Source organism: Mesoplodon bidens (genome assembly GCF_964165515.1).
Source record: "Mesoplodon bidens genome assembly, chromosome: 11".
Taxonomy (NCBI): Eukaryota; Metazoa; Chordata; class Mammalia; order Artiodactyla; family Ziphiidae; genus Mesoplodon; species Mesoplodon bidens.
Genome location: NC_138167.1, coordinates 48495181 through 48517096, shown reverse-complemented (window position 1 = coordinate 48517096; position 21916 = coordinate 48495181). Strand labels below are relative to the sequence as shown.

The 21916-nt window shown below is 52.3% G+C and overlaps 1 protein-coding gene across 1 annotated transcript in view; it reads right to left on the bottom strand.

The window, feature by feature from the left end:
• Positions 1-455: 455 nt before the first annotated feature.
• VDR (vitamin D receptor) overlaps positions 456-21916 on the bottom strand; it is a 35758-nt gene continuing 14297 nt past the window's right edge. Inside the window, exons 4-9 of the mRNA XM_081247908.1 lie at positions 14301-14485; positions 13977-14097; positions 11139-11310; positions 5212-5363; positions 4926-5042; positions 456-3644 (exon numbers count right to left, since the gene is read on the bottom strand). Of these exons, the coding sequence (XP_081104034.1) occupies positions 3385-3644; positions 4926-5042; positions 5212-5363; positions 11139-11310; positions 13977-14097; positions 14301-14485 (1007 nt within the window). The 3' untranslated portion in view covers positions 456-3384. The remainder of the gene's footprint in view (positions 3645-4925; positions 5043-5211; positions 5364-11138; positions 11311-13976; positions 14098-14300; positions 14486-21916) is intronic.

Genomic DNA, 21916 nt, shown 5'->3' with positions numbered 1-21916 from the left:
GATCCAGCACCTCCAATTTCTCTATCCCAAGGCCTACTTTAGGAATGGGAATCTCCCTTACATCCACTTTAATAGAGAGCTGGCATGACTAGCTGTCATTTGTCAGCCCACTCAGCTCAATAGGAAGCAGTACAGTGCAGTAGGTAATTAATGGCTTCTGGAGCCAGCTGCCAAGGGTTCAAACCCTATCTCTCACTTACCACCACTGTGGCTTTGCGCAAATTATCCCCTCTGCGAAATGAGGGTAATAGTCGTCCATCTCCCCTAGGGTCCTTATAAGGGTAAAGCAAGCTGGTTTGCATAAAGCATTTATTTACAGCAGTACTTGCCACAAAGTAAGTGCTATGTAAGTATGTGCCATCTTTATTATCATAAGCAGAGCTTTCTTCATTGGTTTATTTGACAAATTTCTGGCAAACTTTTTTTCTCTTTGGAAATCACTCAGGAGGCACTCCTCAAAGCTTTCTTTGCTGTTTTATTCCCAGATTTAACCAGATCTATTGTACATTCCAAGCTTCCCTGTTGGCCTCATTCAGATTCTCCTACTTCTTCCAGTCGGCCAGAGAAGGGTTTTCCTATCTCCCAGAATCTTGTTTATTTGGCATTTTTGGTGCAGACTTTCCTAGCTTTCCAATAACATAGTTTAAAAAGGTTGAGATTTATGAATGTCTACCTTCACATTCTCTCATTCTAAAACAGAAAAGATGATAACCTTGTCTCCCAATTCAGCCCCAGGGAGCCTCACTTTTTCTCATCCTCCCAGCAGCTGGACTTCCCTCTGGGACTGGACTGTGCTGTCACGGGCCCCAGGGTCGAGGAACTGGCGTTCTCAGTGGGTCCTGTCATGTTCCCTGGGGAAGGCCGTTCCAGGGGAGCGCCGGGAGGGTGAAGACAGTACAAAGACAGATACACTTTATTGATAAGGCAACAGCATTACACCGAGCTGCGGCAGAGACCCCATCCGGCCAAGGCCACACTGGGGCGGGGGTGTGATTCACATTGAGACACAGGCTGAGGTGTCCCTTCTCCTCCTCCTGATGGGTCAGTGGGGTGACAACCCAGGGGAGCAAGGCAGGGATCTGGGACCTGGACATGTTCTGTCTAAAACCCAGGGCTTCCCCCGGGGATGAGGTCAGCCACGAGGGGAATGGGACATGGAGTCTGAGCTCAAGCATGATGTAGTGAAAACAGCACTGGACCCTAAGTCCAAAGTCCGGGTCCAGTCCTGGGGCTGCTTTGAACTAGTTACACGAGTTTGGGTGAGTTACACCTTCTCAGCGTCAGTTTTCTTTAACAAGAGGATAGAACTGGGTCAGAGATTTTCAAGCCCTTTCTACCACTGACTTGACAACTGGACCAATGTGTTCTGCAGCTAAAATCAAATCCCAGGGGTCTCTCCCTAATTTGTAAAATAACAACAACAGTAATTAACGTGTAGAATTTTCACAATGTACATCCTCATCACCCATAAATATCACTTCACCAGTGGTGCCTACTACCCGCTCTATTAGAATGTGGTACCAAATGGAGTCTGAAGACAACCCCCATCTAACAGACATCACAGTGACTCTAAGGACGGCTCTGCAATAGGGACGGTGGCTGTCAGATGAAGAAACACTGGCCAGCAGACACTGGCGGGTCGTGGAGGTAAGCTGGTTTGCTGCCGGGGTCTTCAGGGAACAGCGGACGCAGGCAGAGGGGCATCCTGCTGACACCACCTCCTCCTGGCTGAGACGGCAAGCGCAGCTGCACACCCCAAACTTGGGTATGACCTGAAGGACCCTCTGTGGCTCCTGGAGGAGCCCTGTCCGCTCTGCTCCCGCATGCCTGTCACCCACGCCCCAGAGAAGCCCAGCCGGGTACACAGGCCGCGAGTGCCCACCTGCTGAGCTGCTCTGCATATGGGGAGTTTGAGGTTCGGTGCCCCTACCCCGCCCCGCCTCACAGGTCCCTTTTGACGTCAGGGTGTGGGGTGGGAATAAGGAACTACCCCGCCCGACTCCCCCCAAAGTGCTCTCACTGACCAGCCACCAGGCCAACCCGCTGTCCCCCCACCCGGGGTGCTGGAGCACTGCCTTCTGCTTCTCCGGGGGACAGCAGTGTTAGAAGCAGAACTAGATGGACAGGGAGGGCTTGGGCTTTTGGAGGCCTGGAAATTCCTCTCCCCCATCCCACCCTGCCAGGTGGGAAAGATGAGGCCCCGCTGGTAAGCAGAGCAGCACCTGCTTCTCCAGACTGTTGGGGGGCTCAGACAGTGGGCTGACCTCTGGGTCACCACCCTTGGCCATTCCAGGCTCAGGCCCCTTCAGCGCCCTCGGCCACTGCGCAAGGGCCCTGGAGCCTGCGGCTGGTTCTCTCTCTGGGGTGGGAGGTAAGGCACTGGCAGGGTGAGGATGAGGATGGTGCCCACGATTCTCTGAAGCCTGGGGGCCATTCAGTCCTGCCATGTAGATTGTCAGAGGGAGAGCCCCCGCCTCGGCCAACCCCTTAGCTCCAGGCTGAGGAGCCATGGGCTTGGCGGCAGGACGGGTGTGGCCTCCATCGACCACTCTTATGTTCAGGCTGGGTTTGCCTGTCCCCTCACTGCCTGGGCCCTGCTCTCTTCCCTCCTTGGCCTCTCAGCACACGGGCTCTGGGCCAGTGGCCCACGCCCTGGGGAGAAAGCCCATCTTACCACAGCTACTTCCGGGGAGAATGTTACCATGGCGATGGGATGAAGGTGGGCACCGTGGGGTTAGGCAAATGCCCTTTGGCCAGCAGAGGTGGATGAGGGGAAGCTGTGACCTTAGTCACCTTGGTTTTGGTCTTCCTTGGCAGTGAGTGTCCTAGGCAGGCCAGGGTAGGAAGGCAGAGGGAGAGGCCCCATCGTGGCACACTGCCCTGGACACAGCGGCAGCAGGATGAGGTGTGGGTCATGGGTCAGTGTTTATCGTGGGTGGGGCGAAGGAAGGGTGATTCCACCAGGCTCTGGACGTGTGGGCCTGGAGCTGGGTAGAGGTGAGGGTATCTCTGTCCCTGAGGAATGGCTGCGTCTCTCCCGCCTGCCTGTTCCCTCGGCACCAGCCAGCTGCCACTTCTGGAGTGTGGGAGGGGGGATCCCCGGGCACGGGCCCACCTTCAGCCTCTGCCCTCTGCCCTCACTTGAGATTCTTTGTCAAATAAAGAGCAATTCCTCATGACCGAGGTCTCAAGGCACTGGGGGCAGCCCGTGGCCTGCAGGTAAGGGGGACCTGGTGTTAGGTTGGGCAGGAGGGAGGATGGGCTGGGCGGGGAGGGGAAGTGGGAGAGGAGGGGCTGAACTCCAGAAGGAGTGGGGAGAGCTGCTGGGCAGCCTCCAGCCCCAGAGAGGCAGCCCCGCCCAGGCGCCAGGGCAGGCTGCCCTACTCAGGAGATCTCGCTGCCAAACACCTCGAGCACGAGGGGCGTGAGCTTCATGCTGCACTCGGGCTGGAAGGAGAGGCAGCGGTACTGCTTGGAGTGCTCCTCGTTCAGGCTACGCAGGTCCGCTAGCTTCTGGATCATCTTGGCGTAGAGCAGGTGGCTGCCTGGGGGTGGGTGGCGGCAGCGGATGTAGGTCTGCAGCGTGTTGGACAGGCGGTCCTGGATGGCCTCGACCAGCGCGGCGTCCTGCACCCCGGGACGGTCTGTGGGCAGAGGGGCGGGCGAGGAGCTCTGAGCCGCAGCTCCCTCACCGTTCAGCCTCCCCCCGCCCACACAGACAGACCCCCAACCTCAGCATCCTCCCCGGTCACTCCCGGATGGCTGATGACCTGTGGCACCACAGTCCTCCCCAGCCCCTCGGCCACTTCCCATTGCATTTAGGATCAAGTCTCAGGTCCGTCTGTGGGCCATCTGGGCCTGTCCCCACCTATTCTCTCTCCTTCTGTCTCTGTGCTCCATCTTTCATCAGGACCCCGATGAGCCATGCTCTCTGCACTCCAGGCTTCACATTTGTCTTCCTTCTGCCCAGAACTCAGCTCTTTTACCTTTGCCTGACTCTTGCTGACCCTTCAGGTAACAGCTTAAAGGACCTTCCTCAAGAAGGCGATTCCTGGTGACCCCATACCTCCATGCCCCAGACGACATCAGGTTCCCACTTTCTGCTCTACCCTCTGTAGCATCATGTATCATGTTCTTCTTCTTTTTTTTTTTTTTAATAAAGTATTTGTTTAATGTCTCTTTCTACACTTCCTGGGAGAGAAGTCTGTGTCCTGGGTGCTGCTGAGTCCCTATGCCCAGCATAGTGCTTGGTTCCTGCCAGAAGCCCAGTAAATCATTGCTGAGTGAATGAATGAATGAATGAGTGAATGCTCACTGGCCAGGACGAGGGGCACCCATGTCCTTTCCTTGGGCCCCCAGCCCAGGAAAGCATCCCTGGAGAAAGGCCACTGGCTTGTTCTCTGAACACAGTCCCGGTGGAGGCCTCATCAGCAATCCAGCAACCCCAGAGCCACAAGACCTCCCTCCTCGGCTTCTCTCCCTCTTCCCACCCCAAAGAGGCAGAAGAGCGCAAGGATCACAGCACCCTGCCTCCAAAATCAGTCAGCTAAACTGTCTGTCAGGCCAGCAGAACCTCCTATCAGGCCCCAGGCTTTTGTGCCCTATCCCCAGGGGACCTCAAGTGCCAGCAGAGGTCAGTCCAGTTGACACAAGAGCAGAGCTTGAGTACTGTCTGTGGCCTGAGCAGCCCCATCTATTTGGTTCCTTAGAATCCCACCCATGAATCACCAATGGTCTTGCTAGGGCAAGGGCAAGGCCAAGGGCAGTGAGGGAACCCTCAACATACACACACCACACGGGCTGGGCAGACCCAGCAAAGTGGGTGATTCCTTGTTGGTCTCTCCTTGTGCTCACTTCTCCCTCCAATCTGCCCTACTGGCCCCCAGCGGGACTTCCTCCTTCCCGCTCCCCACACTGCTAGGTACCTGGGGAGACAATGCAGATGGCCATGAGCAGCACGTGCTCCTCCTCATGCAAGTTCAGCTTCTTCAGCCCCACCTGGAACTTGATGAGGGGCTCGACCAGTTCCAGGCTGTGTCCGGCTATGAGAGAGAACAGCCAGCTGCTGTGGGCACCCACCCCACCCCACCTCCAGCCTGACCCTCACCCTTCTCTCCCTGGTGCTACCTCACTCCCTCTGATGCGCCTGGTGGGGCCCATGCCCCCAGGAGGGGCGGAGCCGGGGCAGGAGGAGGCAGAGCCCAGCCGCACCTTTGGTTACGTCACTGACTTGGTACTTGTAGTCCGGGCTGCCGCAGGTCCAGGACATGTCGTCCATGGTGAAGGACTGGTTGGAGCGCAGCATGATGACCTCAATGGCACTCGACTTCAGCAGAACGATCTGGTCCTCAGGGGTGAGGTCTCTGCCAGGGAGGGGGCGGGGGCGGTGGGGGGGGGAGGTCAGGTTACTGGTCAAGACCCTCAAGTCATGCAGATCCGTGCAGTGCTTTGACAGGTATACACCTGCCAGGTGACCAGCATGTGCCCTGGGTCCTCCATCGAGGAGCTTGCAGCCTGGTTGGAAAGAACGAGACTGTTTCTTGGGGAGAACGACTTGAGAACAACTCAGAGCTGGGACCAAATGCCAACTGATGTAGCTCAGCTACTAAGACAGGGAAAACCCAGTGACTTTCCAGGGTCTCCAAGGTCGGAGCAGCCATGGCTCTTCTAGGGTTAGGAAGATAGAGCCTGAAGAAGCTCCCAGGGCTATGGCATGAATATGGTCGTCTGCAAAAGCATGGCCAGAGCCATCCTCAATGGCTCCCATGCTTTCTTCCCCTCTCCCTCTTCCTGCCCTTCGGTCCTTCCAGTAGTGAAGTCAACTCTGTCTCCAGGACATCTCTGGACTCCCACTCCCACTGGGCTGCTCTGATTCAGAGCTCCATCATCTTTTTCAGTTGCCTCTTACTGGAATCCTGGAGTCAAGTCTCTCGTTCACCTTTCTTACTACTGCTACAGGGACGTGTCACTCCTGCGCTCAGAAATCCCCACTGACTATCAAATGCCCCAGGATCAAGCCCATATGCCATAACTTGGCTCCAACCTGTCTTTCCAGCCCCCATTCCCGTCACAGACTCCACCAACCCTCCATTCTAACAACATCGGATTACTCCACTTTCAGATGCTAGGCGTTCTCATACCACCATGCTTTTGAACATGGGACAGCTCCAGCTTAGAGCGCCTATCTTCTGCTCCACCCCACCTTTCTGGTCCTGAATCCAGTGAGGTCTCCCTTGGATCCCTCCACCCTTCGATTCTCTTCGTAGAATTAGAGCCATTCCTTTCCGACCTGCTGCACATTGCCTGTAATCCTATTTTGCCCTTTCCCCTTCTTTTTGCCTCTGTCCTTCAGATACTTGTCTCTGGCTCTTCATCGTAAGCTACTTGAGGGCCAGCACCACCTCTTAATGACTTTAGTGTTGCCCTCACACTGTTCATTGAGCCCTGAGCATGAGGAGAGGGTCAACAGCTATGTGTTGATGAGTCAAGAGGCTCATGACTAGTTCCACTATTCTGAGTCACGAGCTGGGCTTGTCTGAACAATGACAAGGAAAAGGCAGGACCCACAGATCAAATTGCTTCCTCTTTTTTCTCCCTTTCTCTTTCTGTGTATTTCCTCCTGGATATCCTGTCGATGGGCTGTCATCCCCTGTGGCTGCACTTTGGAAAGTAAAAAGGTGGGAAACGGATATTAACTGATGAGAGTCCTGTATCAACAGGTGATATATGAGGAGGCGTGAAAGGGCTTGCATGATTAGATGACCACCAAAGGGCCTGCACTGAAGGAAAATCACAAAGTGCTAGGGTTGGAAGGCCCCACTTAGAGGCTATGTGGTCCCATTCCTTCCTCAGCATTCCTGACAGACGGCTCTCACACAGCCTCTGCAGGACTCCCCCAGTGCCAGGGAGCTCCTGGTCTCTGGATACAGCCATGGGGTGCTTGGTTTTGGGGTTAATACCCTCCTCTGTTGGGCTCTAAGCCACGCGATCACACACTCATCCATTGCTTGTAGTTCTGCCCTCTCAAGGAACACAGAACCAGACTTCTCCATTAGCCGTGGGACATCCCTTTAACCATTTAAGGAAAGCCACCATGTCCCTCCTTGCCTTTTCTCTGGAATAAATAGCCCTGATGCCATGGCATCTAGGTGTCTCACCATCCTTGTCACCTTTTTCTGGGTGCTCAATCCACATTGAAAAAATAAAAACTAACACCACCCTCAATTGGGTTTTAATTCATTATACGAGTAAAACATGTTCATTATCAAATCTTTGGAAAATACACTCTCCCCCCCACCTATTTTTGGGCATTTTGGTTGCTTCTAAGTTTTGCTGTTATAAGGAATTCCGTGAGGAACGTCTTTGTACATAACCTTTTGTTCAATGGCCCACACAAAATGGATGGCCAGGAGTGAACAAACATCCCATAGGTGCCTGGCTAGAGAGATTTCCGCGGGATCACTGCCTGCTGTGATCCAGACATACTACTTCTATGGAAGCAAGCCTAGAATGACCTCAAATTACCACCCACAGCCTGGAAATACAGGGACTTTCTCAGTGCAGCTCACAGCCAGAACTGGAAATGGTAGTGGGTGGCGGTAGCGGTGGAGATAAAGGGGGACTCAGTAAGAGACCTCGTTCCTGCTGTGATGGGCACCAGCTCCGGCTCTGGGCCTCCTCCCTGGACCTGAGTAATATTTACACCCTGATCAGTTTCCACACCTGTGGCCACATCAGTTTCTGGGCACCTGTGAGGTGCTCTGGGGATGTCTCGTCTTCCCCACCCCCCTAGGCAGGGTCCAGCCTGTCCCCATCTGCCTTCCCTCGGTACCTCTTGGAGCCCTTATCTCTTCACCACGGCTATTCATATGTCTATCTCTTCCATCAGAAGCTGAGGGTCTTCCACAGGCCAGTGACTGTGTCCTAGTCATCTTTTATCCCTCACAGTTTATGTAATAAGCAAGCTGATTGTTGGACAGATGAATAAGTGAATATAGAGGAAAGGGCATAGGAGGAGGGAAGCACTATGACCCCAGGCCTCTGACCCAGGAAGGAGCCCCTGGGGATGGAAATGGCAGTGAGGTTGAAGGCGTTTAGCCCTCTGGGGTTGTTGGGGCCTGATCCCTCATGCGCCCCTCTGGGCAGTGAAACCTGTGGTCCTTGGTTCTCGGATCCAAGACGGCTCCTGGCCACGGAGTCTCTGCTCCTGACACCACTTCCTCCATGCATTTCTTTTGCAGGGCTGAAGGAGGGGGATTTGTGGGGTGCAGACCAAGAGGCTGAGGGAGAAGAGGTGGGAGCCAGGGGCAGGGCCAAGGCCACCACAGGGCAGTCCACACCCAGCACAGCCCATCCAGCCCCGCCCACACTGGAATCTTGTCCTGTACTCTCCCCTCCACTCACCCACACAGACGTCTCATCCTGCCCTCCCCACACCCTCCACCCCCGCCTCCAGGCAGCAAGATCAAAGCCATCAGGGACGCAGCCACTGCTCTTTCACTTCTTGGAAAAGCAGAACCTCTAAGTGCAGGAACCGGCAAAACCAGAGAACGGTTGGGCTGCCCCCGCCTGGGTCCTATGGAAGCCTGGGCTCTGGCCCCCGTCCTGGTGCAGCATCAGCTCCACCCATTCCCAGAAAGCATCCACGTAAATGTGCCCACAGAGCTCTTGCTGAAGCCTGCTCCCTTTTTGTTGGAAAACATTCCACTTTGGGTCTTCTCAAGACATGCTGAAGTCAGAAAAGTTAACCCAAGCGTGTTTAGGATCGACTTAATTGATTTTGCCTCCATAGCTGGGTGGCTCCAATACCTGCTCATATATACCTCACTTCAGCCAGGACTGCAGGGCTAGACCAGGGAACTCTGGAGGATGAGGCTTGAAAGGGAACGAAGGGGGTAGACTTCAGCTCATCCTTGGGGAGAGGAATTGAGGGGCAGGTGGTGCTATTTTGTGCGAAGGTATATGTGGCGAAGGGAAGGGATGGGGGCCAAGAGAAAAACTGGGGCTCAGGTTACTTAGTGGAGGTAATCTGGTTAAATGGGTCACTTTCTTTTTAGGACAGTTTTCCCATGTGGGCAATCCCAGCCACCAAACCTTAGCATCTGGACAGGGCTTCAGGTGCCCTCCGGTCCAGCTCCCCACTAGGCAAGGTTTGGGGACTGTGTAGATGAGGGCTGCTCCTCCTGGAATTAGGATGAGAGCCGCCTGCTACAGTGTATCCATCAACACCTTGAAGTGTTTTTTCTCTAGCTGTTTACACAAAACAAGACTTTGGGAACACGTGCGGTTTGCCAACAGTAACGAGAAGCGTGGGGGAGAGAGCTGGAACTTGTACTAAGCGGAACATCAGTTCCAAGGAAAGACTCTGGAGGGTAAACCCCAGGCCCAGTGCGATGCTGACCTCACAGGTGACACCCGTTCTGCCTGCAGAGTGGCCTTTACTCTTTTTGATGTAACCAAAATGTGCGATACAGTGAGAGTGTCTCAACACCATTTGATGGTTTCTCTCCTTTATAATTTTCACATTAATTCCAGGAAAGAACATTGGTGAATCCCTGGTATTTGAATTGGTGCGAGGCATAAAATAACACAGAGCAGGTTGTCTCAGGACAGAAACAACCTGGGATGCGCTGGGTTTAGCTGTGTGAATTACCATCATTTAGCTGGCAATGCAGCAATTTAGACAGGAGCTGATGGCTTCCCTACACACCAGAGATTCACCAAACAGTAAATGGCACCTCGTGTTAGCTTCCATACAGAGCTGGCCAACGTCCAGTCATTTTCCAGCTCCCAGTATTCTAGCGCTGAACCCAAGCATCAGTATTGAGGAAGCATTCTACCCCTTCTGCTAGAGCTGCAACTATTGCTACTACTTGAAATGATGAGAGTATTGCTTGATAGCAATTAATTTCTTTCTTTCTTTTTTTTTTTTGGCCACGCCATGTGGCATGCGGGATCTTAGTTCCTCCTCCAGGGATTCCCCCTGCAGTGGAAGGTGGATCCTTAACCACTGGACCTCCAGGGAAGTTTATTCATTTATTTCTTGACCACAATGTATATCTATTTGATGACAATGTTCCAAATGAAATTTTAGAAAGAATGAAGCTATTGATATACATAAATATAGATATAACTGCCTCCCAACATATCTACTAAAAGCGTCAACTTTTATGTACTTTTAAGATTTTTTTTTTTTTTTTTTTTGCGGTACGTGGGCCTCTCACTGTTGTGGTCTCTCCCATTGCAGAGCACAGGCTCCGGATGTGCGGGCCCAGCGGCCGTGGCTCATGGGCCCAGCCGCTCCGCGGCATGTGGGATCTTCCTGGACCGGGGCACGAACCCGTGTCCCCTGCATCGGCAGGCGGACTCTCAACCACTGCGCCACCAGAAAAGCCCACTTTTAAGAATATTTAACACTGTATGACCATTTAAATATGAGTATTATAGATAGCATTATTACCAAAACAATAGAACATTTGAATGAATGAATGAAACTTGTATGAATGAATCCATAAGGGATGGTCTTTACCCCAGTAGAACTCCTTATACGTACCTACTTTGGCAAAAAAGATCTCAGTAGGATTAGGAAACAGCCTTGAGTGAAGGGTAAATTGGGTGAAAGATGCCCAGGTTATATGTACAAGTGCGTCTCCCTCTAGGATTCCTAAATTACATCACAAGCCCAACACTTTTTCCTCTCTATCACTTCATCCTGGTTTCAGAATTGGGTGTGCAGGATTGATGTAGGTTTAATTGAAACGGATAATATGAGGAATAGATCCAAGGCAGCTGGAGTGGACACAGCAGTGAACTAAGAGTTCTTAACCCAGCTCTGACACGTGGGCTCCAACACTAGAAATCCTGGTGCTGGCCATTGAACCACACTGGGCTCCTGTTCCATCACATAGAAAGTGTAAGGGCTGGATGGCTCTCCAGTGCTGACCTGCCGAGTAATGCTGGATGGGCTGCACTTCTTAAATACAGATTCCTGGGCCTTGCACAGAGATTCTGATTTAGGAGGTCTGGGGTAGGGCCTGAGGCTGTATTTTGGGAAGCATTAGATTGGTAATTTCTGAGCCTTCTTCAGGCTCAGTCTAGGATTCTGACTCTGTTCCCTGGATGTCCCAGAAGCTCCTTACCTGAAACCTGGGATCATCTTGGCAAAGCCAATGACCTTCTGGATACTGTAACTGACCAGGTCAGCCAGGTGGGGCAGCATGGAGAGCTGGGACAGGTCCAGGGTCACAGAAGGGTCATCAGAGTCTTCTTCACTCAGATCCAGGTTGGAGAAGCCGGTTGGCTCCATCGTATCTGGGGAAGGATGAGGGAAGAGAAGGAACTACTTGAACCAGGCTTCCTTCTGCAAGGCCCCACGAGGCCCTCCTACACCCTGGCAGCAGGGCCAGCTGGGAATCCCACAGTCACCACCTCTCTCCAAGGTCACTTCAGCCCAGGCTTCCCCCTAGGGTTCCCTGTGTCTTCCTTCAGCAGAGTGGGGCAGGAAAATCAAATATCAGAGACACTCTGAGATAAGAGACTTCTTTAAGATGTGATGTTACATGTTGTTCCTAATGATCTCAAATCAAAGATGCATTTGGAACCAATAAACTTGTGGAAAACAATGTTCAACCTCACTAGTGATCAAAGAATGGCCAAGAAGAACATTTACTTTTCACCTCTAAACTAGAAGCAAGTACGTTTATATGTTGACACCAGTGTTTGTAAAGATGCAGGGAATTAGGCAATCCTTGTGCAGCTCTGGGGTATAAAGGAGGCATACATTTGTGCAACTAATCTAGAAAGCTATTTGACCGTGAGGGCCAAAAGCCTACAATTATGTACACTCTATGACCAGTAATCCTACTTCCATGAATTCAACATAAGGAAAAATTCAGAATAAGTGCAAATATTTAGCTACAAGCATACTGTTATCTTAATGAAGAGCTGGGGAAAAAATCTAGATATCCAGTGATAGGGGTTTAGATATGTTATTGTACATTACACCCCAGAACACTATGCAGCCTTTAAAAATTATATTCTAGATGTGTACTGAATGGTATGAAGATATGACAATATACTATCCCAGCAAGTTACCAGACTGCGTATAGCACAATTCCATTTCTGAACATATATATGTGTTAAAAAAAAATTGGGGGGCTTCCCTGGTGGCGCAGTGGTTGAGAGTCCGCCTGCCGATGCAGGGGACACGGGTTCGTGCCCCGGTCTGGGAAGATCCCACATGCCGCGGAGCAGCTGGGCCCGTGAGCCATGGCTGTTGAGCCTGTGCGTCCGGAGCCTGTGCTCCGCAACGGGAGAGGCCACAACAGTGAGAGGCCCATGTAACGCAAAAAAAAAAAAAAAAAAAAAAAAAAAAAAATTGGGAAAAGATACATCACAGTGTTAACCATGATTATCTTTGGGCAGTAGGATTAAAGATTATATATAATATATATAATATACATAATTTAGTTTATATTTTCTGAATGTCTACAATGAACACATATTACTTTTATATAATAATTTTTTAAAAGTTAAAAATGTTAACTAGTTTGAATTTTTCAATAAATATATGCTATACTGAACATACCATGGGGGGGTGGTTAAACACCTCAAATTAACCTATGAGAAGAAATCAAAACTTCTAAATAATATAAAATTATTATGAAAAGTTGAAGTACAGACCAATGTATAGCATGCAGATTGGCCCTCTTCTTTTTTTTCTCCCGGCTGTGCCGCAAGGCTTGTGGGATCTTTGCTTTCCGACCGGGGATTGAACCCGTGCCCTCGGGAGTGAAAGTGTGGAGTCCTAACTACTGGACCACCAGGGAAGTCCCCAGATTGACCCTCATTGATAAAAATGAATATACCATAAAGTAAAAAGAGCAGGAAAGTGGGTAGAGAAAATTACCACAGGGGAGGGGTTACTACAAGCTTAACTACAAGGTGAGGGGCTCAGAGGATCAGTTATCTGTGCAGTGGTCCATGCAGGTGAGTAGACACACGGCCAACTCCACTGTTATCTCTGTCTAGTTGACACAGGGAGCCCTCCCACCTACTCTGGATCTGGGCACAGATCCATCAATGAGTCTGGAAGTACCATATCTGAGGATTCTAGTTGCCCAGAGGGGAGGGGCCTTTTCCATCCCTGCCTTTCTACAGGCGCTAACCAGAGGGCAGCTGGGTTGGGTGAGAGGTAGAAGGATGAAGGCAAGGGCAGGGGGAAGATGAGGCGGGAAGATGAAGAGGAAGGTAGGAAAGGACTCTAAGAGGAAAGCAAGGATGAGCTGGAAGGGACAGGTCCTCCAGGGCCTTAGGGGCCCCCCAGGGCTTGAGGGGAAGGCGGGCTGTAGTGGGACCCACATCTTCTCCTTCCATGCTGAATTCACCTTCCAAAGACTCAGGCTCTGGTGACTGTACTTAACAACACTGTTTGTTATATTTGAAAGTTGCTAAGAGAGTACGTCTTAAAAGTTATCACGGGGGGAAACATCTTTGTAACTATGTGAGGTTAACTAAACTTACTGTGGTAATCATTTTGCAATATATACATATATCACATCATTATGTTATACACCTTAAACTAATACAATGCTATATGTCAATTATATCTCAATAAAACCGGAAAAAACAAACCCCCAAATGAAACAAACAAAAAAACCCCAAGGGCCCGGGCTCAAAGTACCATTTAAAGGAATCCGGTCACTCCCAGGGAGGGAACCAGGGGCCGAAGCCTGGCTTAGAGGAAAGAACAGAGGCTCTGCAGGCAGACCCTGCCCACCGGAACCCTGTGTGGCCCCTTCCTCAGCGTCCTCCACGTGGGCCCTCAGGAAAGCCCCGCCCCTTCTCTAAAAAAGGTTTTTCTCTGAGGACGTTGCCTGGCACACAGTATGTAAGTGCTGTCCTTCCAGCTGCAGCCAAGGACAGGTGGGCTGGGGAAGCTCTGGGCTCTCGGGGAGGGGGTGTGCAGTCCCACTTACCTGGAGAGGAGGTGTAGCGATCTGAGCAGGCAGAGGATGAGTTTCCAGAGAAGCTGGGCGTGTGTATCAACCAAGGCCCTGAGGGATGGTTCCCTTCATTCTCACCCTCTCGAACCGGAGGCTGGAGGGAAAGGTGGAGGGTCAGAGGCCCACACTTGGAGGTCACCTTCCTACCCCAGACCTGATCTCTGACAGGAGGGGGAGTCCTCCCCAGTGTCAGAAGGCCAGAGCAGCCTCCGTCCCTTCCCAGGTTGTGTGCCCAGATCCCCCCTTTGCCCTCCGTCCCCCTCCGAGCCCGGGCTCTGCTGGTGGCTCATGCAGTACCCGGAACTGGCTGAAGTCGGCGTAGGTGGGGTCATAGGTCTTGTGGTGGGCGTCCAGCAGGATGGCGATGATGTGTTGCTGCTCCTCGGACAGCTTCGGCCGCAGGCTGTCCTTCAAGGCCTCCTCTTCCTTCCTCTTGAGGATCATCTCTCGCTTCCGCTGCACCTCTTCATCAGTCAGGATGACTGTGGGGCGGGAAGGGGGAGTCAGGGGGGCTCCCCTGCAGCCCCTCCAAGGAACCTTCCTCCAGGTAGAGGCACGAGATGGAAGGGGCTGTGCCTCACACTTGGAGCTCACCGGGCCGTCCGGCCGCGGGGACCCCAGGCCCACAATACAAATGGAAGATCGCGCATTCTATGTTGAAAAGGCAGGGGCGTGAGAGAGGAGGAGATAGAGGATGTGGGAGATGGGATGCTTGGGCATTGTTAGGGAGCCTGGGATCTCAGTAACAAGGTGTCTGACTCTGCACAGACTGAGCTCTCCAGGCTTTTGTTTTCTTGTTTCTAAAATGAGAAGTTTGGACCAGATGATCACTTCTAAGTCCCTGTTTTGTTCCTTCCTCTGTAAAGCATGCGTATGTGGGGATCCTACCTCAAAGGACCGACTGCTCTGAGACCACAGAGCAGATGCTCACGAAACGTTTGTTCTTGTCACTTCTACCCCCTCCCTGTACTCCCTGATCCTGAGGGAGACACTGGGGGGAGGGAGGGTGCACAGTCACGGCGATAGAGGCTAGGAGGTGCTGAGAAGACCTCACACGGCCTTCCCCACATCCAAGTTTCCAGGCTTGTGATCTACTATGACCAACGCAGAAAGACTTTGCCTCTTTGGTTGGGCCAAAACAACCCCTGCCTCAGCCAATCCAGTCTTGAAATGATGCCCAAGGAAGTTTTCGAGTCCTCTGCAAGTCCCCAAGCATAGCAGCTCACAGCTCTAATCTGGGAAGCTCTCTCCAGCAACTGGCCAGTGTATCTCACCTCAGGGATCCCCTGACCCCTGCAGGCTGTGCAGGGGCTCCAGGCCTCCCGTGCTGGGGCAGCTGTCGGGAGGGCGGGGCTGGGAGCAGGGGTGCTTAGCACAGCAGCCGGGCACACAGACCTCCCGGCTGGGGCTTGCAGAGCGCTGACAGCAGGAGTGGGCGCTGGGGCCCTCGGCCTGCAGCTGCGTGCTCTGTGCTGGTCTTACCAGCACATCTGCCCACAGAACTGAGAGTTTCACAAGAGCAGGGAAAGGAACCAGACCCCCAGAGTGGGTGGGTGCCCGGCTTCGAGAAAGGCCTATTGGCCTAGGCCCGTTGGGTGGGGGAAGGACGAGAGAAGTTGGCAGGGGCGGGGAGGGAGAGCCTGTCGGGGGTGGGAGTGGGCACAGCAGGAAAGGGAAGCCTGCTGCGAAAGATGGCCTGTTTCTTCCAGAGCTGAAACAAACTATACCTAGAGGAAGACTGGGGTGGACACCATGCCCAGGTTACTAAGTCACCTGCCCAAAGAGCTGCCAGCCCTCCTCCCACAGAGGGTGTCTGCTCAGACCCCAAGAGATCGAGCAGGGTGGGGGAGGGAGTATCCCATTCAAGGCAGGGTGTGAGGCCCTAGGGGAAGCCAAGATTAGGTGTCCGGTCTTTCCTGCTCACCTGAGGGGCAGGCGGAGGAGGTGATGAGGCTGGAGCTGGGGGGCTGGCTCTGTGTGCCCACAGGCATGCTTCTCAGCACCGACAGGGCTCTGATAACCCCCTGTGATTCTATGATGTCACTCTCCTGCTCAGAAACTTTTTCTGGATCCTTCCTGCTTACCATGCCCCAACTAAAGTCAAGATTCTCCGTGATTTCCCTTCTTCCTAACTTTCCAACCTCATTTCCTGGTGCCACTGGACACAGCTTCTGCTTTAGTCACGTTGGGATTGCTGACCTGTGAACATGATCTGCTCACTCTTGCCACTGCATTTCTCCTTGTGCTGGATGCCTGTCCAGCTGGGTCTTCTCTCCCCAGTAGCCATGCAAGCTCTTTTGGTTCTCCAGCAACCAGTACACAGCCCTCTCGTACGACGAGAGGCTTTCTTATTGCCTTGATCTGCAGTGAGCCGTTTTTCCCACACACACTGGCACCCGATCGTTTTTCACTCTGTTACATTTACAGTTAGTACAGGTCCCAGTAAATGTCTTTATAGAGAGAACCTAAGAAGTTCAAGGTCTCCTTCACTGGAACTGCAAGCTACCTAAGGGTGGGGACCACATCCTACAATGCCTGAGTCTTCCCCACCAAGGCTAGCCCAGTGGGGCTTCCTCAATAGTCTGATGCACTGGACACCCAACACATCAACACTGGCTGTACCTACTATGTGCTGGTCGTCATCCTGGCTCAGGAAAGAATGGTGAGAAGTATAGCAATGCTGCACGTTCCCTACCATGTCGGAATGGCACACGCCGTATGCCGGTCCACCAGTTCACTGAGCAATGCTTACATGGTTAATTTAAATAATTGTGACTGAAGTACTTTCAAGACAGAATACCTTGTAACAGAACACCCGTAACATCACGTAACCTTTGCTTGATGATTCAGAGGCATCATTCTGAATAATTCTTAGACTTCACAGGGACAAGGTTATGACCTCAGAATTGTATGGAGTTGTTTTCCTGCACTATATGACTCAGCCAGCTGTGATTCTGAGTTCTTGTACTACTTTTCATACCAGTCTAGCCCGCTCTCTTCAGCTATGTGTTGTCTCTTCTTATTTGTGTGTCTCTAGAAGCGTGCCTTTATCCCCCTTAAGAGTTACTTCTAATCTGTTGGGAGCTGGAAATCCTGGTGATCAAGCTGTATGTAATAAAAAATACTGTTAATAAAATAGAGGTTTATTTGAATGTACCAGCCACTATTCTAAGTGCTTCTATATATTAACTCACATTACTTAGTCCTTATCATAACCCCTAAGGCAGGTACTATTATCCTCACTTTGCAGATGAGGGAAGTGAGGCCCAGAGAGGCTATAAAACTTGTTCAGAGTCACACAGCAAACAAGTGGTGGAGCTGGTATTTGGGCCTGGGCAGTCTGGCTGTACAGTCCAAGGTCCTAACCACTACCCCATACTGCCTGTGACTATAATTGGCTATGAATGCTCAGCAGGACCCTGGTCCTCAGCCATGGAGCTCTGACACACAAGGTGTTCCAGTCCATCTGAAGAGTATGAAAAAGTAAATAAAGTCACAAAGCTTGTAAGTGATTTACCTTAAAAGGAAAAAGTTAAGAGATTTGAGGTTAACCATATGACACTCATCTTCTCCCTCACTCCTAGTGAATAGTGACCACCAGCCCATATGCGGTACTACAGGAAGAAATGCTAAGATCCGCTGGTTTCACATGAAGGCTGCCAATCCATGGGCCTCCCTCCAGGCAACATTTTCTGGGGACTAATAAGTCATAATTCTCTCACATATGCAGATGTTGTTGTGACTTATGAAATAAGTCATTTGTTTAAAGGGGCTGTTAATTTCATAGGATTTAAAGAATCATTTTCTCAATGAATTGCTACTAAAATACCATTATTATTATGTAGGAGGGCACTTTTTTTGCTGGTTTGTTTTATTTTTTGTGTTTTTTTGGCTAAACAATAGAAATTTATTTCTCCCTAGGAGGCACATTTTGAAGTTAAAAGCCACTCAAGTTAAAAGCCCATTGATGGGCTCTCCAGTGAATAAAGGACATGAGCTGTGTACAGGGGTTTTGTGAAATCCGTTGCTTCCCAGGTCCTTGCTGAGTGTGCAAATGGCTTTGCTCAAGTTAATCCCGTGCAAGATATTCCCTGCTCCATAAAGTCTAGAATAGAGGTAGGGGGTCAAGATCTGAAAACATGAACAACTTAAAAACATTTCAGTTTGCCACAGGTGGCCTAAGGACAACATTAGGGGAACAGACATAAAATTTTCCCAAATGAATGACATTGACAGTATCAGATTTGGGAGATCTTCCTGATATATAAATCAGTGGGAGATGCAGAGAAACAAAGAAGCATAATGGGGAGCTAATATTCAATCATTCAACACATATTTACTGAGTACCTACTATGTGCCAGGGGCTGTGCTCATGCTGGGCAGAAAAGATGTACATGTGTGAAAACATTAAACAAGTTCACATGTGCAGGCCGGGTCTACAAGAGGCCAGAACTCAACTGTGAAATGTCTTGGGCTCCAAGGACATCAAGTCAACTTTGACTTGAAGAGAGAGAGAGTCTTTAGCGGGAACAAACTCTCTTCCGCCCGCCCGTCTCTTAGGGCCCCAGACAGTGCCTGGAAATGCACAGTGGAGGAGCTCTGGCCCACTGAGGGGAGTGGGGGGAAAAGGGGAGGGGGGTCGAGAGGCTGTGCTGGGGTGGAGCCCACAGGCTTGACCTTTGGAAACAGGCCTAGATGATTAGCTTTGGAGGCATGATATATATATATATATATATATATTTTTTTTTTTTTTCGGTACACGGGCCTCTCACTGCCGTGGCCTCTCCCGCCGCGTAGCACAGGCCCCGGACGCACAGGCCCAGCGGCCATGGCTCATGGGCCCTGCCGCTCCGCTGCATGTGGGATCCTCCCGGACCAGGGCACGAACCCGCATCCCCTGCATCGGCAGGCGGACTCTCAACCACTGCGCCACCAGGGAAGCCCCGGAGGCATGATATTTTAATTTCTCTGAATTTGCTCATCTATCACAAAAAATAAAAACAGAAGTATTTACATATTTAGGGATTGTTGTCAGACTTTAACAAGAAAGTACTAGTGCCTGACACTGGTACAGTAAGTGGTCAATAAACATTAGTTCCCACAGGCATCTCCTCTGCTTCTTATGCCTCCTCTAGGAAACGGCCACCTCCCTGTCCCCACCAGAAAGGAGCCTGGGTTTGCAGCTCCCTTCAAAGGGAGCCCTGGGGTGCCCTGGGGTTTTACTAATGTTGACACTCAGTTGTCTCTAGGAGGCTAGGCCTTGGGGATGACAGCTAGCCTGGGTGATACATAAGCAGCTCTCCTAGGGTTCTGAGCTGGGGAGTTCCAGGCCCCACAAAGCTTGGCTAACCTGAGGCAGGAAATAGAGCTCTTCCTGGAGGACCTTCCCTTTGGGGCAGTGGAAGGAATAAGTCTCGCGTTGGCCCAACATTTCTATTACAAACGGAGCTCTGGGGCCCAGACCCCAAAAGCACAGCTCTGCCAGCCCATCCTTAACTCAGCACAGCTCCCTGCACTAGCATGGTGAGAGTGGTGGGCACAGGGCTGCCCTGGGCATAGAGCAGGAGGGGGGCACGGGGCTCCGTCCGAGGGACTGAGGCTGAGATTAGGGTGGCTGAGGCACAAAGCTGACCAGGGGCTGGGGGTGGACATCCGCTTCTGGATTGCTGGCCCCCCACCACGTGGTGTTCCTGGGGTGGGAGCACCCTGAAACACTCAAGGCCTGCTCAGCACGGTGGATTCAGTGCTCTCCCCGGGGACCAGGAGTGATCTAGGAGGGACAAAGAGTTGGATTCTAGACCCAACACGCTTTCCGACTCCAATCCTGGTATTAATATTTTTGCCTTTCTGGGTCTCAGATGATTTCTAAGTGTGCTTCCTGTTCTAAGCGGATGGAACATCTCTTTTCTCCTGAGACATAGGAGAGGCACTTCTGGGACATCAGTGAGGCTGGCCTGACCAGAACTCCTGTGGCAGAGCCTTACTGAGTTCCAGGTGTAACTCTGGGCCATTCTTGGTTGGCTGGAGCCTTAGAACCATGGTCCCCTGCCCTGTGGAGGCTGTGTGCTCGGAGCGGGCAGGGGCAGGGGGCGGTGCACGCTGCCTCCTGTTTACGTCCAGCCTAGCACCTTGAACAGAGCAGGCCGCACTAAGCCAACGTGTGAGAAGCTCCACGAGGCACCCAGGCCTTGAGCCTCCATGACTCCAGGATAAACAGGAGTTGGGCGGGGCAGGGGACCTGGGCTAGGAGTGATCAGCGTGCCCAGGCCTGCATGCTCCCATGGGGGCGAGGAGGAACAATGGCCTGGAAGCTTCTTCCAGGGCTGCTGGTGTTGGCTGGGGAGCTGGTATCGGGAGTGAGGGGCCGTGGCCCACCAGAAGGGAGCCTGTCAGGGCCCGAGGGGCCGCCACTTCGCCTCTGTTTCCCAAAAACCCAGCATTTTTTCCCATCAAGGAAGAAACTTCCCGTCCCCTCAGTCCTGTCCTGTGGCTTTTTCCTTGTTCCAGACACGTCTCCCCTGTACCTAACCTCTCCAACGCCCACCCCCTGACCCCAGAATTGGCTCCATGGCCAGGAGGGCCTCCAGGGATGGCTGTATCTGAATGTCCCTCCTGAGTCTCCTCAGGCACATAGCTTAGCAGGGCATGGCCCCCATCCTAGGCCCTGGAAGGGATCAGGGTACAGTTCACAGACGGGGGTGAGCAAAAGGCACAGAGCAGGGAATAGTGTGCAGAGGGCACCCATGACCAGGCCAGCCCAGTGCCCTTGCTTCCAGCCCAGGGAGGGCCTGGCCAGCCCTGCCCAGGGTCTACTGAATTCAATGGTTACTCTGCTTACCAAGTAACTGGCACTAGAGCTCAGATGCAAAGTCCAGGGGTTATTTTTAGTTTAGCTTAGTTTTGTTTTGTTTTGGCCACGCCACACATCATGTGGGATCTTAGTTCCCCACCAAGGATCCAACCCGCGCCCCCTGAGTTGGAAGCACGGAATCTTAACCACTGGACCGCCAGAGAAGTACCCAAGGGGTTTTTTGCTTGTTTGTTTGTTTGTTTTGCAGTATGCGGGCCTCTCACTGTTGTGGCCTCTCCCGTTGCGGAGCACAGGCTCCGGACGCGCAGGCTCAGCGGCCATGGCTCACGGTCCCAGCCGCTCCGCGGCATGTGGGATCTTCCCGGACCGGGGCACGAACCTGTGTCCCCTGCATCGGCAGGCGGACTCTCAACCACTGCGCCACCAGGGAAGCCCCGCCAAGGGCTGTTTTTAACAGTGGGTCAGAACATGTTAACCTGCCACATTGGTCCTCTTCTGCAATGCCAGTGCTGGACAGGAAGTCCTAGAGGATCGCTCCTCTTTTTCAATCTGGATCTAGAGGGTCCTCCTAGAGTCTAGGGCTTCCCCTTACAGGATCTTTCCACCTAGTCCTGGACACCAGCCCTCTGATCTGCTCACTGGGCCAGAGTGGCTGGAAGGCTAGGGTGCGGCAGAACCCCCATGACAGCCAGGCTCTGAATATTTCTCCTCTCCATCACTCCTGCCCCTCCCCACTCACAGCAGCCCTCTCTCCCAAAGTCCAAAGAACCCCAGGGTCCTTGAGCCTCATCCTTTCCCCGAAGGTCCTGGAAAGAGGCTGCTGTAAGAATGGCGATGACGTCTTAGAGGAAGACAAACCTGGGGGGGCTCATGAAGGCAGCGCCCTGCCTGTCCCTCCTCACAGGCCTCGCACAGGACGGGCCCTTCCTGGGCCTCGGGACACACACACACACAAACACACACACACACGGATCCTAAAAAGGCTGGCAGGACTCCTTGGGCCTTTGACCTTGGAGTTCCAGCCTCCCTGCCTGATGCTGCTGGTCCCACTCATGCCAGGACTCCCGACTCAGGCCCCAAATGCCGGCAGCTACAGGGGAAG